The sequence below is a fragment of the Sylvia atricapilla genome, chromosome 9 (assembly GCF_009819655.1).
Source record: "Sylvia atricapilla isolate bSylAtr1 chromosome 9, bSylAtr1.pri, whole genome shotgun sequence".
In the NCBI taxonomy this organism is placed as follows: domain Eukaryota; kingdom Metazoa; phylum Chordata; class Aves; order Passeriformes; family Sylviidae; genus Sylvia; species Sylvia atricapilla.
In genome coordinates, this window is record NC_089148.1 from 7,152,364 (window position 1) to 7,166,531 (window position 14,168).

A 14,168-nucleotide genomic window follows, 5' to 3' on the forward strand; every position below is an offset into this window, starting at 1 on the left:
GGTGTTTTCTCCCCTGTGCTGCTGGAAGGGGTCTTGCTGGAAGTGAGGAGTGTGCCTTAAACTCAGATTAGGCTAAATTCAAATGACACTGTAATACAATAAATTAAAATTAACAAAGTGAATTTCATTGAACTGAAGTCCAGTGGAATTAAAATTGTGTATGAATGAAATGGTTTGGGTTTTTTTGCTTTTTGTGCTTGCCCATAACATATCATTCTTTATGCAATTCTTTCCCGTTTAAAAAATACAAATTGACTTTTGAATCTATGACACAGATTCAGACTGAGTGTAAGAAGGTACTTCTAAACCATTTTAGTATCCATTTCCTTCACTTTACTCTGTATTTACTAATGAGGACTTCTGACAGTCCAGCCATTTCATCTGTTCTCTTGCAAGAGGCAGGAAAGCTTCTTGTGAGCCACAGGTTCTGCTGTCTTAGATGTGCCTTTGTTCCACCTGGATGTGTCAAATAGCAAAGAACCTAATTCTGATCCACAAACATTCGCAATTAATCAGTTTCGGTAATTATTAATGTTTAATTAATGACTTGCACTGTCAGCTTTATAAACTGGATCCTAAAAGTAAAATATCCTATTGCTTTGACTTTCTGACAGTTTCTCTTAAAATCTGGAGTCAATCTCTTCTCTTTACCTACCCCTCCTGAGTTCAACACACACAAAAGCATATCAAAGTTACTACTTTTGTGCAAGAAAAAAGAATCCCACAGCGTTTCTTTGTAATAACTGTTCAGCTACAAAATTTTATTGGTCTCCTTCTATGTTCCCTCTAGAGGATGTAATGCACAAAAGCATTGCCACGGAACATATAAAATTACAAATGAAATTTATTGTAAAAAGTAGAATGTCTTCTAGACTGGTGTCAGTATTTATTTCATTCATAAACCAAAACTGCAGGTATAATATATTCATTGTCAGCAAGTTCATGTGTGTAAATTGCCATCCAACAGTATTGACTGATATAAGACAGATATTGAAAAGACAATTTAAATTTACTCTTCCAAACATAAACTGTTCCACAAAAGCACTGTAAAAACTCCTTCAAGGTTTCGTGTTGTGCTTCACATTTATGGTTAACTACATAATTTGGTTGTGTCATAATCCACTGTGTTTGGCAATTTGGCATTAAAGGCCTGCAAAGCAGATTGGATCCTCACCACTTCACTAGTAGACAGTTTGAGTCTATGACGGAGCAAGCAAGAGAAGAGGTCCAGGCGACGTTGGCCGGGTGGAGAGAGTTTATTTACACGATCCCGAATCTCCAACAGCTGCAAAAGTGCTGAGTCCTGTGAGCCCTGAGTGTAGGGGTAGTCCAGCTGCAAGATCAAGTCTCGAATAGCTTCTGGGTCGAAGTGCATGCTGTAGCCAAACACTTGGATGTTGTTGATTTTCATGTAGCCCAGATTTCTTGAGGGATCAATAAATTCCAGGGGTTCATAGTAGATGCTCTCGTTGCCATTTGGACCGTTTGACTTTATTCGACTCCTCAAATAGATGTGCACAGTTTCAAAAAATGTCTTCCACTTGTTGCCCAGAGTCAGCGTCCAGTTATAACACTGAAGGGGCAAGTCCAGTTTAGTCCGCTCCCAGTCTGGGAAATTATTTTCATTCACAGGCATAAACCAGCTCTCAGAGTGGCTGCCCCCAAAAGGGTTGATATAAACAGCAAGGACGGGCTCCAAGGTGCTGTTCTTAGTCAGGCAAATCTGCAGAGAGAGGCCCAGTATCATATGGACCAGGCTGGACTTGTACTTGTTGCTCTTAAGAGTCAGGAGCATGCGCTTGCGCCACGATGGGTCGAACCAGCTGTTGAGGCGCATGTCGTTGCTGATGAAGATGGCGTGCACCTCAATCCTCCTGTCGGTCTTCTGCAGCAAATACTTCATCTCCAGGTCCTGCAGGTCCGTCTCGAAGCCGATGTAGTGCTCAGTGGAGTCGGCCACCTCGGGCTTGCACAGTCCCTGGCTCAGCATGTAGCCAGCATTGCAGCTACCACAGCGCGTGCGGTTGTCGGGGGCGCAGCTCAGGCAGGCAGGGCCGTCCCCCACCGTGCAGGGCAGGGACCCGTGGCAGGCCACCTGGTCATTGGGGCACGTGCACGTGTGGGTCTCCTCGGAGAAGCTCCCCAGCAGCCCGTTCTCGTTGCAGTAGAGGAACGACTGGATGCGGTTGAGCCAATAGTTGGAAGACCTGCAACATTGAAAATAGAGTGTTTTAGGAAAGTATAGTTTTAGGGCACAAGTATGTTCCTAGTCACTCAACTGAGCTTCAAATAAGAATAGAGTGTTTGAGATATATGTCTCTTCCTCATATTCCCCAACTTTACAGTAGTTTAATAAATATGATACCTGGTAAGTACAGGATGCTTGTCAAATCATAAAACGAATTACACCTGGAAGTTGTTTGGAATTTTTTAAACTTCTTTTGTTAATATTAATTCATTGAAATCAACCTTTCAAAGCCAGCACAAAAGTACAGAAGAAATGCTAAATCTGGACAGAATCTCCATGAGCCAATAGTTGGAGGACCTGCAACATTGAAAATAACTGATTTGAGGAAAGAGAGACCTGTGCACAACAAGTATATTCCTAGTCACTCAATTGAGCTTCAAATAAAAATTGAGTGCTTGAGATACCTGTGTCTTCTTCATCATGCAAAATTATGGGATAATTTGTAATCAAAAGCCATACTTGGTGGTTCACACACTTGAAATCACAACTTTACTATAGAAGTAAAGTAGTTTTTGCTTCAATGGAATAGGATACTTGGTAAGCATAGGGTACTTGTCAAATTATGTAATGAATTACACCTTCCTGGAAGTTGTTTAGAATTTTTAAAACTTCTTTTGTTCGTTAATATCAATTCATTGAAATCAACCTTTCAAGACCAGCCCAAAAGTACAAAAGAAGTGCTAAATCTGGACAGGATCTCTATGAGCCAATAGTTAGAAGATCTGCAATATTGAAAATAACTGCTTTGAGAAAAGAGAGGCCTGCACTCAACAAGTAGAACTTTGTTACATTTTATCACAAAGGAAAAAATAAAGATGGTTTTAGTGTCAGATTAAGCATCTGCTGTCAGACAGATACAGGTATAAATTGCCTGTTAACAATGCAAAATCACAAAAGAAGAGTTTCCTTGAAAACCCACAGGCATGACAGGAACATTTAGTTCATGTATTTGCTTTCTCTGTGTCTCTGTCAAGGAAGCCTGACAAAGAGCCATTTTCTGCAACCCTCTTCAGATTAACATCTTGAAATCCTATGCAGCTGAGATTATTTTTGTGTGTTCTATTTGACCAAAGAAGTGCTTTGTGTGTGTCTAAGTGTCTACAACTCCACTGTCCCTCTGTTCTCTTATGAAGACCTTATTCTTTTTTACTAGCTGGAGCTGCACTGATTTATAGACAGTGAGCCAAAATTCTTTCCTAGAATAGCAACAGGTCCTGCTCCCCACCTGAAGAGATGCTCTAGATGACTTCCAGCACTACAGAATCTCTACAAGAAGCCATGCATGAACATGTTGTGTTTACTCTTCATCTTCAGGGACAAAATTAAAAGATCACTTTAATGCCCTTCTTGTCATCTCATTTCTGTTTCACTAGATCAGAACCTCAGCCAGATGTTCTGATCTTCACTCAAGAGCTTTTTGATCTGATCTCCTTCTCCCCTCCTGTTGAATGCAATCACTGAGAGAGTGGCTGGGTCTATGGGGCAGTGATTAGCCCACCATACAAGGAGATAATTTCCAGCTTAAAGTTGATCCCTGTTGTGTTTCGTGTAACCTCTCTTCCTCTTAGATCTAGTCAATAACATTAAAATTTTTCATATTCATAGATGATGTTACTACTTATAATTATTTGGCATCAAAATAAGTTAAAAAGTGTTCTGCATATTGAGGTTTTTTTTCATACAGCAGAGGTTTTGTGAGGGAATTCCTGCATGGTTGAGTGGGAAAAGTGTCTGGAATGCAGGGTGTACCAGGCAAGGAAAAAAAATGAAAACTGTGGCACTGCTTCAGAGTGAAGAAGAGAATGGAACTGGGAACACGGGGAAGATGACTGGATGAGGCACAACTGGTGAGGAATGGGCACTCCTGGAAGAAGAGAATTTTCTGCTGTTGAAATAAACCGACTTAAACCAGCAACATTCATTTACTGGCAAGGGTTGCTTTGGGTTATTCACCTTTCCAATCACGTGGTGTATAAAACATTGTTTTTTTTCTTTAGGAATGATGCAATCTACTGTTTGGACGATTATGAGATGCAAAATATTTAAATTTATTATTAATTTATTTTTTGTTCTTTTTATTTTTAATGAGCCTGTCTTCCTCTTTTTATTTTGTTAGGCAGTAAAAGCAGCAGTTTAAAAAGCTGCAAAATTAAGTAAGTTTCTTTCTATAGCTTAGTAGTGTTGTTTGTAACTTAGTATTATCTGGCTTATTTAAACTGCCATGTGTTTGATGATTAGCAGTTGCAAAGAGGTCAACAGCATTAGAGGGAAGTAGGTTATCTCCTTATTCCAAGGAATTTCAAAACAGTAACATTCAAATATTATTGTCTTATTTTGATTTCTTTTTTTACCTGATTTCAACCAGAGAGATTTTAAGAAGAATCTGGTTATACTTGTCTTTGATTATTTAACAAGTATGGTCTATTCAAAAAATAAAAATCTGCTCCCTTATTTAACTGCTTGTTTTAAAATTAGTCATTAAGGAATATTGTTACTCCTTGCAAATTTATTGCTTTCAGTGGAGCAAATTAAGCAAATGATGTGAAAGAACATAAAATGTCAGTGATACCTGCTTTATTTAAGCCACTCATTCTTAATTGGATAAATTCACACTGGCATGTCGTTTCAAAACCATTCCTTTTCTCCTAAAATTTCAAGACCAGATGAATTCCAGACCCTGCAGCCAAGGGAGAGGTTTGATTTGAACCAGATGTGTCCTGCAGGTCAACACCTGGCTGATCAGCTGGTGCAGCTGAGGCTGCCACAGCCACTCTGGGGACACAGGGGGATTCCAGAGGAGAGGTGACATCTCAGGTGCCAGACTTGCTAACCCAGTGGCAAGGGCTTCCAGCACTGTTGGCTTGGGGCTGGAGTTCTCATGGGGGGCTGGGAAATAGATCATCCAGGGACAGAGAGGCTGCTTCGTGTGGTTTGGAACTGCAGAATCCAGGTGGAACAAGGTGTGGGAAATACATTTCCCAAACCCAGCAAGTGTTTTCCATATAGGGAAAAGTTTAAGACTCACCCCTTAAGGTAAAGAACCTGGTACCCTCCTGGCAGTGATTGGCTCAGGGCCAGCACAAGAGCATGGATTGGGCTCTGAGAGTGTAACTCAAAGCCTCTCGGTGATCTTATTGGCAGCCAGACAAAATATCCCTCCTAAAACCTTCAGGATTTAAGAAGGATCCCAAAGAAATAAAGAGGCTTTTTGGAGTGTTTTTAGCAAGGTGTCAGAGGTTTCCTTGGACGCCTGTGCATGGGTTATCTTTTGTTTTCTGTAATGTTTGTTATTTTGTTATTTTTCCTTATTAAACCTTTTGCTTTACAAAACACCCCTGAAGAGCAGTCTGGCTAATTGATTTTAGCCGCTTCTCTGCAAAGGCTAGACCCTCAGGGATTGATACACTTACCCATGGTTCATTACACTCTGACCACATGTTAACCTGTATCAGTGATCCTTAAGGTCCTTTCCAGCCCAAAACATCCTATGACCCATTCTGTGCAGAAAGTGGTGCCCCCAGGGGCCCACCTGGACACGGACGTGTGTGGGAAACATGTAGATTTGGACACACTTCCAGTACTGTGACTTCCTTGATATCACAGAGAAGTGGTGGAGGGACAGAGTTTCCTTGCTGAAATCAGAGGGAATGGGAGCGATTGCACTGCCCACAAAAAGAAGACTGCAGAACCAAAACTTCTCTATTTGAGAATGAGCAGTGGACTGGTCAGGATCTCCAAGGCAGGGATGAGAGAACAGTGAGAGGGGCACTGTCAGATTCTTTACACACCATAAGATAAAAGGAAATTGATGAAGCCTCCCTTAAACTGGAGAAAGCAACATGACCACAGGTGCCGTGAGTGAGGCTTGAAAGGGCTCTTCAATTACGCTTTTAACAAAAATATACTATTATTTGATTTGGAAAATTACATATGCTGGCCTGATGAGCTACTTTTCCAAACACTGAGGTACGGAAAGCTTCCAAACCTAATGAAACCAGCAAGAATATTCCTAGTCACTCAACTGAGCTTCAAATAAAAATTGAGTGCTTGAGATACCTGTGTCTTCCTCATCATGCAAAATTATGGGATAATTTATAATCAAAAGCCATTTCTGGTGATTCATACACTTGAAATCACAGCTTTATTGTAGAAGTAAAGTAATTTTTAGTTTAATGAAATATGATATTTGGTAAGTACAGGATACTTGTCAAATTATATAATGAATTACACCTTCCTGGAAGTTGTTTGGAATTGTTTTAAAGCTCTTTTGTTTGTTAATATCAATTCATTGACATCAACCTTTCAAAACCAGCACAAAAGCACAAAAGAAGAGCTAAATCTGGGCAGAATCTCTATGAAAACATGAATATTGGTCGTCCTGTCAGTAGAAAACCTGTTGTCTCTATAAGAAATAGATCATCAAGCCGCTGCTCTGACTTATGAACACTGATCCAGGTAACCCATCCAAATCTCAATTACTTGCCTTTTAATTAAAACCCCAAACCTAGGCTTCCTTTATTCTGGGGCTTGAATCTCAGCACTGACTGCAAAGAGCTTTGTGTGGTCTGCTCACACAAATCACATCTCTCATAGAAGAACAATTCCTTCCTCCTTATTAACTTGTCTGATCAAACATGTCGATGTGAAAATACCTAGAGGTGCACAACAACATTCCACAAATTTTCTCAGTTCTTAAAACTTACTTGGAAGCAGATTGTTAACTAATTCTGCTTCAATGACAACTTCAGCTCCAAATTCTGCTCATTTTCTACTCTGCTACAAGCTTAGGCTATTGTTGCAGAATGAAGAGAGTCCTGTGGTTGAATCTGCTGCCCTATAAACTGCACCAGCTTTCAGCTGTAATGCTTGAAGGGAAAAGAAAGCCTGCCAGATAATCTCACTTTTGCAAAAGCCTGGTAAAAAAATATGATAATCCTAGGGAAGTTTATGCAGCAATTAGCATCAGCCAAGTTTCTGATGGGAATCATAATGAGAGACATAAATCATAATTCTAAAGTGCATTTAAAATACTTTGCAATTCTTTTTCTTACTATGAAAAAAAACTTTACTTAAAAACAACATTATTTTTACTACAGCAATTGTAAGCTTGATCCAAACCATGTGCCTATTCCTGTTCAGCACACTGTAGCATTAAACATAAGAACAAAGCACTATGGTCACCCTATAGAATAGCTGGAGCAAGTATTTAATCATGATATGACACTTTTACCTCCTTCTCTGCCTCACTAAGTGCTTAACATCTGTTGTACATCAGATGGCTCAGTAGCAGATGATGAGTACTCAGTGAGGCAGATGCTAAGTAAAAAAATGAAGACAATTTAACAAGAAGAGGAGAGGCAGTAAAATACCCATTACCTACTTTCCCTTCCTTTGGAGGCCAAGTCCAGTATAAATCTGTGAGACAGTGGCATCAACACCAAATGCACTTACAGACATCTCTACAACGTCCTACTCTGGATCAGTTGAATTTACATCTTGGGAAGGACAAATCAGCCTCCAAGTATTTGTTTCTGTGCTGTGATTCAATACAACAACAGTAATTGCTACTTAATTTGATAATGGTTTTTATGAGAATGTTGTTTTTTTCTAGGAACTGGGGTAAAACTACCAACTGCACAGCAGCCAGAAGAGCATCAAGTAATCGTGGAATCACAGAACCACAGAATGATTTGGGCTGGGAGAGACACTAAAGCCCATCCAGTGCCACCCCCGGCCATGGACAGAGACATCTTCCACTGTGCCAGGTTGCTCCAAGCCCCGTCCAGCCTGGCCTTGGACACTTCCAGGGATCCAGGGGCAGCCACAGCTTCTCTGGGCACCCTGTGCCAGGGCCTCCCCACCCTCACAGGGAACAATTCCTTCCTAATATTTAATCTAGCCTGTCCTCTGACTGTGGGAAGCCATTCCCTATGTCCTGTCATTACATCCTTTGTAAACAGTCTCCCTCTTTCTTTCCTGTGGGCTCCCTGCAGGCACACTGAGGTCACTCCAAAGCTTCTCCTCTCCAGGTGAACAATCCCAGCTCTCCCAGCCTTTCCTCCCAGCAGAGCTGCTGCATCCCTCTGCTCATCCTGGTGCCTCCCCTGGACTCTCTCCAGCAGCTCCAGGTCCCCCCTGTGCTGGCCCAGGGCTGGGGCAGCTCTGCAGGTGGCTCTCACCTGAGCCCAGGGGCAGAGGGGCAGAATCCCCTGTTCCCTGCTGCCCACGCTGGGGCTCAGCCCAGGGCACGAGGGGTTCTGGGCTGAGGCAGCTCCAGCTCTCACCCACAGCAGCCCCAAATCCTTCTCCCAGAGCTGCTCCCTCTGCTCCTCCCCAGCCTGGATTGACCCTGGGGGTTGCCCCGACCAGGTTTTGTTAAACCTCCTGGGATTTCCATGGACCACTTCTGGAGCTCGTACAGGTCCCTCTGGCTGTCATCCTGTCCTTCAGGGGTGTCACTGCACTCTTGGCTTGGGGTCACCTGCAAAGCTGGTGAGGGTGGCCTCAATCCCTCTGTCATTAGAAGATTGAATGTTTTCTTCGTTTATTCAGCCTCGCAGAATTAATCACCACTCAAATAAACGGGCTTAAAATCATTTTACTGTGGCTGGTGTTAGAGGTATGGCAGTGAGACCCTTGGTGACACTGCCAACCCCACTCCCAAAGATGGCAAAGAGGAGCAGTGCAGCTGTTCTGAATTCACATCTCACAATTTCACAGCTGCTCTGCCTGACCCAGGTACTTTAAGGGTGGTCCAAAGGTCTGGCTTATGTGGACCATGGCGAACACAAAGTGTAGTGTAAAGTAGGAAATCACGCTTTTCTAAACGCATGTAAAATAAAAAGAAACCTCTACCTAAGGGCTGCCTGTCAGCATACACAGAAAGGATATTAATTACCTCTGGAATTTTAATGGAAATGTTGTCTCTATATGCTAAAATTGCTCCCAGCCTTGAAGTGGATGCAGTAACTAAAGAAATCTGTCTCAGTGTGAAGATACTCTGTGGTGACTGGAGCATGATTCTGGATTATGTTGTTCACAATCTAAACTGAATCTACTTTGAATTGTGGAGGCAAAGTATTTTGTTTTTCCTGTAAATCACATTTAAGGAGAATCTTTCAAGACCCCCAAGCCCTCATGCCACCATTCTGCAGCTGCTGCCTGGGCCCCTCAGGGCTGGTACAGTATCGTTTAAAATCAATAATATCTGTTCTTCCTTTTAAATTCCAAATAGCCTTTATATTAGAAGAAGTAGAGGAATTAAACCCCTACATTGAGTGGTTGAAACATTTTGCATCTCATAGAGAAAGCTGCCATGGATTTCATGATATTTCAAGCTCAACAGCATTTTGGCACTAAAATGTAATATTTCAGAGAGTATTTCTAGTTGGTCTGTTATGAATAGATTTACAAAGCTTTGTAGTTTTAACTACGTTGATGTTACACCCTGACAACTCCCATGATAAAATTTTTATCATATGAAACGTTTCTAACACACCCCCCCCAGAAGAATAATTATTTTTTAAAAATTTAAGATAATATATCCACAATTCTTTTGACACAACCATAACAATGACATTGTGATATATTTAATTTGGAATCCAACCGCTTTGTAGCACCAAATATTTATGTAAAGGGAGCCAAATCAGGGACAAGCTTTGAAAGCTTTTACTAAATAATGATCCAAAATGCAGCAGGGACAAAGGAAATACAAGGAAAATTAATTAATGGAGTCAAGTGTAGAACAAAAAGAATGAGAACTTTTAGGAAAATTGAGAGGTTCCATGTAAAGGAGGAAGAAACTTGCCACACACATGCACAAAACCCCACCAAAATACTCCAACCAAAAACCACCAAACCAGCAAACCAATGTGTGCTTTTAGGAGCCACTCACCTGTTGGGTATCAATATATGTGTGTGCTTGTGTTTGTACTGTTAGATCTGTGAAAAGCTGACCTTGGCTCACAGATTAGCCACTAATTTCATGGAATTTTAGGTGGAATTTTCCATATTTATGCATATTGATGCATATTTAAGTACAAATATGTTAAAAAATTATGAAGTTATTATAAAGCTTAACTAAATGCCTCTGTGGCAGTCAGGTTAATAAACCCCTTTAAGACACTAGAAAAGTAGCAGCCAAGTTTACTGCAACATAATAATCCTTGTTTTGTGTGAAGGAAAACTGTGGAAGCATCATAATATTGAGCAAACCAAAAGCAAACAGTGCCCTGCCTTTCCTTTTACAGAGAGAGGTGAGGTGAGGGTACAATGATGCTGCGTGCATTTCTGTACACAATCCTGGAACAGTTTAGCTTGGAAAGAACCTTTCAGATAATTCAATCTGATCATCCCCCATGGGCAGGGACACCTTCCACTATCCCAGGTTGCTCCAAGCCCCATCCAACCTGGCCTGGGACCCTTCCAGGGATCCAGGAGCAGCCACAGCTTCTCTGGGCACCCTGTGCCAGGCACTCCCCACCCTCATCCTAATAAAGAATTTTTCTTTATGCCCATACTAAATCTACCTCCTCTGATTTTAGAACCACTGCCCCTGGTTCCCTCAGTAAAGCCCTTCTTTAAAAGTCTCTCTGCATATTTCATTAAAGTCCATTCATGTCTCAGTCTGTATTGATGTTGCCCAGTGCATTTTCCCTGCATTTCCTGCCAGGCTTTCCCTCTCAGTTGGATTTATTATGCCGAAAAGATGCTCACATTAATCTAGAGCAAGAGCCACTGGAAGCAGTTTGCTCCATGTTCAGCAGACCATAAGGTGGAGGTAAAAAAGAAAGAAGTGAAGGAACATCCTGAGTTGAAAAAAGGAGAAAATTCAAATAGGATTTTGAAATGAAAATTCCTTTCACTGAAAAATTTAAGGTGGAAGTGTAAATGTAGCTAATTCAGGGGTTTCCTTGAATTCTAGTATGTATATATGGCTGGCATAAACTTAATTTCAATATTTAATCTCTAGGAGGCAGGGACCCAGTAGCAGCTACTAAGACCAAGACTGGATTCCTTTGTCAAGATCTTGAGGCCAGAGGCATAACAATTGTCTAAGCTGCTTGTGTGAACTGCACTGGCAACAATAACAAGATGTACCAGCAGCTCCAGTAGGCAGCATCAGAAATTCTAGAATTAATGAAAAAGTGGCCTTGACTGAAAGAACTCTGTGTATAATGTAGCAGATCACAAAATCTACTGAAGATGAGAACAGAATGCTGGGTGTTTTAACGCTGCACTTCAGATAGGAGGAAGCATCATCCATACTTTAGGAGTATTTTCTTCAAAACAGGAGTAAAAGAGAAAGTTTAGAGATGACATAATTTCTGAGCTAAAACCTTACAGTATTTTGTGGGATAATTAAAAACCAAGCAAAAGGGTAATTGGTAGGGTTACTAAACCATAACAGACAAAACCCACAAAAACCCCACTGGCAAAACATCCAAAGTCTTAATCATGGTAAGGGGTAAATCTGGATATGAAAAGAGATTTAGCACCAGAAAAAGCAGCCATCAGTTCAAGAGTTCCTGGAATTAAACCTCATTATTCCAGGTAAATTCAGAGCCTCATTAACAACCAGCATCAGAGAGGTGAGTCCATGATTACATTTGTGAAGCTGATACAAGACCATTACCTCCTCCCATTTTCCTATTGATTTTGAGGCAGAACCTTTAATCCTATTTTAGGCGTTCTTATGCCCAGATACAAATAACTGAAATAAAACCAAATGAAGAAACAAATATATAAATAAACAAAAATCTGTTTCTGCTAACTTTGTGGCAGCTATAAAGGTGGAGCTAGGGAAAAATCTGCTTTCATTCTGTGTGATGATGACTATGGAACAGTCACTTGCTCTTTTCCTTTGATAATGACCCTTATTTTTTCCCTGCTGTTTCCTATTTGGATTATAAATGTAGTTATCCCTAAAAGCTACCATAATATAAACAGCAACAATCTGTCATGTTCTTCCATTGTGTAGAACCAAAAGGATTACAGCAAAGCAAGAATCTCCCAGACAAGAGTAATGGTCTTAATTAAAAAATACAAAACTCAGTTCTGTATTCATACCTCGCTTATCATGTTATTAAAAAAATAAACCAAAATAAGATTGTGAGATCAGAGTGCTTTTTTTTTTTCTCTCTAATTTTATAATAACTGAAAATAACTGTAATTTCGAGCAAACCCTTAAAATTTTAATACACATTGCAGAAGAGAGGTTTGGTTTTCTGCCATGGTGTGTTCAAATAAATTGCAAGGACACCCTTTAATTTCTGAAGGAAAATTAAAGGCTGTCTAGAAAAGTTGGATCCTGCTGTTTTAAAAATAACACATATTTCACTTCACTTAGTAATTTAAAATACTTGTAATAAGACGTCACTTGTGTAACAGTCATAAATGGGGATGTATCAAAATAAATGGCCAAATGTTGCATGTCTGTAATATAAATTAGGAGACAGACTTGCAATAATGCTTATAACAAATATCAAGTAATTGTATCTCCTGGGACATTTTTGTCTTCCTTAAACAACCAAACCCACAGCCTGAAATGCAATACAGAAGGTGATAGAAAGGGTGAAATAAGAACATTTTTCTACATGTTGATCTGCATAACAGAAAAATTAGCACAGATAACAGAGTGAGGGGCCAAAGTTCCACCTTGGAAGATATGGAATTGTGATCTGTACCTCTACAGGAACTCTGAATCATGTCCTGAAGCTGTGACAACTCTTATGGCAAAGAAGGACCATGTTACTCCTGAAATGCTACTTTTCTACCCAGGTAATCACCTTCTGATGACTTCATCCCCTGTTGGTATTGTATGCCTTTATATGCCACAATATTCAAGGGTGGAAAGAAAATCTCCTCATGCAGAACAGCTTCCTTGATACCTTGAAATTTTTTATTTAAGGGAATAAAATTGAAAACACACACAGAAGCCCATCCAAAAAAACCAACAAAAAGCCAACAAAATACCCAACATGTTTGGTCCTCTTTAGATTCCTCCTTAGTAAAACTAACAGGCTGCTACAGAAGGAATTAATTTAAGAACCTTGTCTTTCACAAAGAATTCCTAAGTGTTCACATCAATAATCAAAAGTGGATTGGAGCAGAAAAGATTTCGTTGCAGAAGAAGAAAAATTATCTGCTAGAGAATCTGTTTTTCAGACAAGTGGTGTATAACATCTCAGGGCCTACAAAGGCACGTGTTTTAAGGCATATTTACCACTCTTAACAGAGTCATTCTAAGAATCTTGGATTATAGGCACCATGGGACACTTAAGGCTCTGGAGGAATTCTGTCATTACCAAGGTCTCCAGTATGCTTAGTATAAATACATACATACATACATACATATATATATATTTAATATAATATTATATAAATATTATATACCTATTATAAATATATTTATATTTGTAAATACATTTAATAAATATATTTTATATAGTATATGAATGTATAATATTATATAAATACACACACACATATATATATACACACACACACACATGTATATACAAAACACATTCCTCCTTAATACCTTAGGCACACTCAAAAAAGTTTATCTGTCCATTTCAAAAACACCAGCTGCTTTCATCCGGGGAAAATTAAAAAGCAAAGCTACAAAAATCCCCTGAAAAAAAAAACTTCTTCCAAACACCCATTCAGGGGCTCTAAATGAACAAAAGGAACAAAGGTCATGATGGCATTAGGGAAATGGTGATGATACTAATTAATGGAAATGAATGATGAAGAGATAAAATTGAATTTTTTACTGAGGACAAAGAAATGGTAAAGACCTCATTTCTTTACCATTTTGTGCAGAATTCTACACCACCTATAGTTCAGTATCCTTACACTTTAAACTCTAGAAGGTCATGAAGGTTGGTTAAATCTTAAGATTACGAATGAGGTCACG

General features: G+C 39.9%; 1 protein-coding gene across 1 annotated transcript in view; it reads right to left on the reverse strand.

Moving 5' to 3' along the window:
* Window positions 1–752: 752 nt before the first annotated feature.
* The window catches only part of LOC136364699 (BMP/retinoic acid-inducible neural-specific protein 3), a 183,786-nt gene continuing 170,370 nt past the window's right edge, over window positions 753–14,168 (reverse strand). The window contains exon 7 of the mRNA XM_066324694.1: window positions 753–2,207. Coding sequence (XP_066180791.1) covers window positions 1,091–2,207 — 1,117 coding nt within the window. The 3' untranslated portion in view covers window positions 753–1,090. The remainder of the gene's footprint in view (window positions 2,208–14,168) is intronic.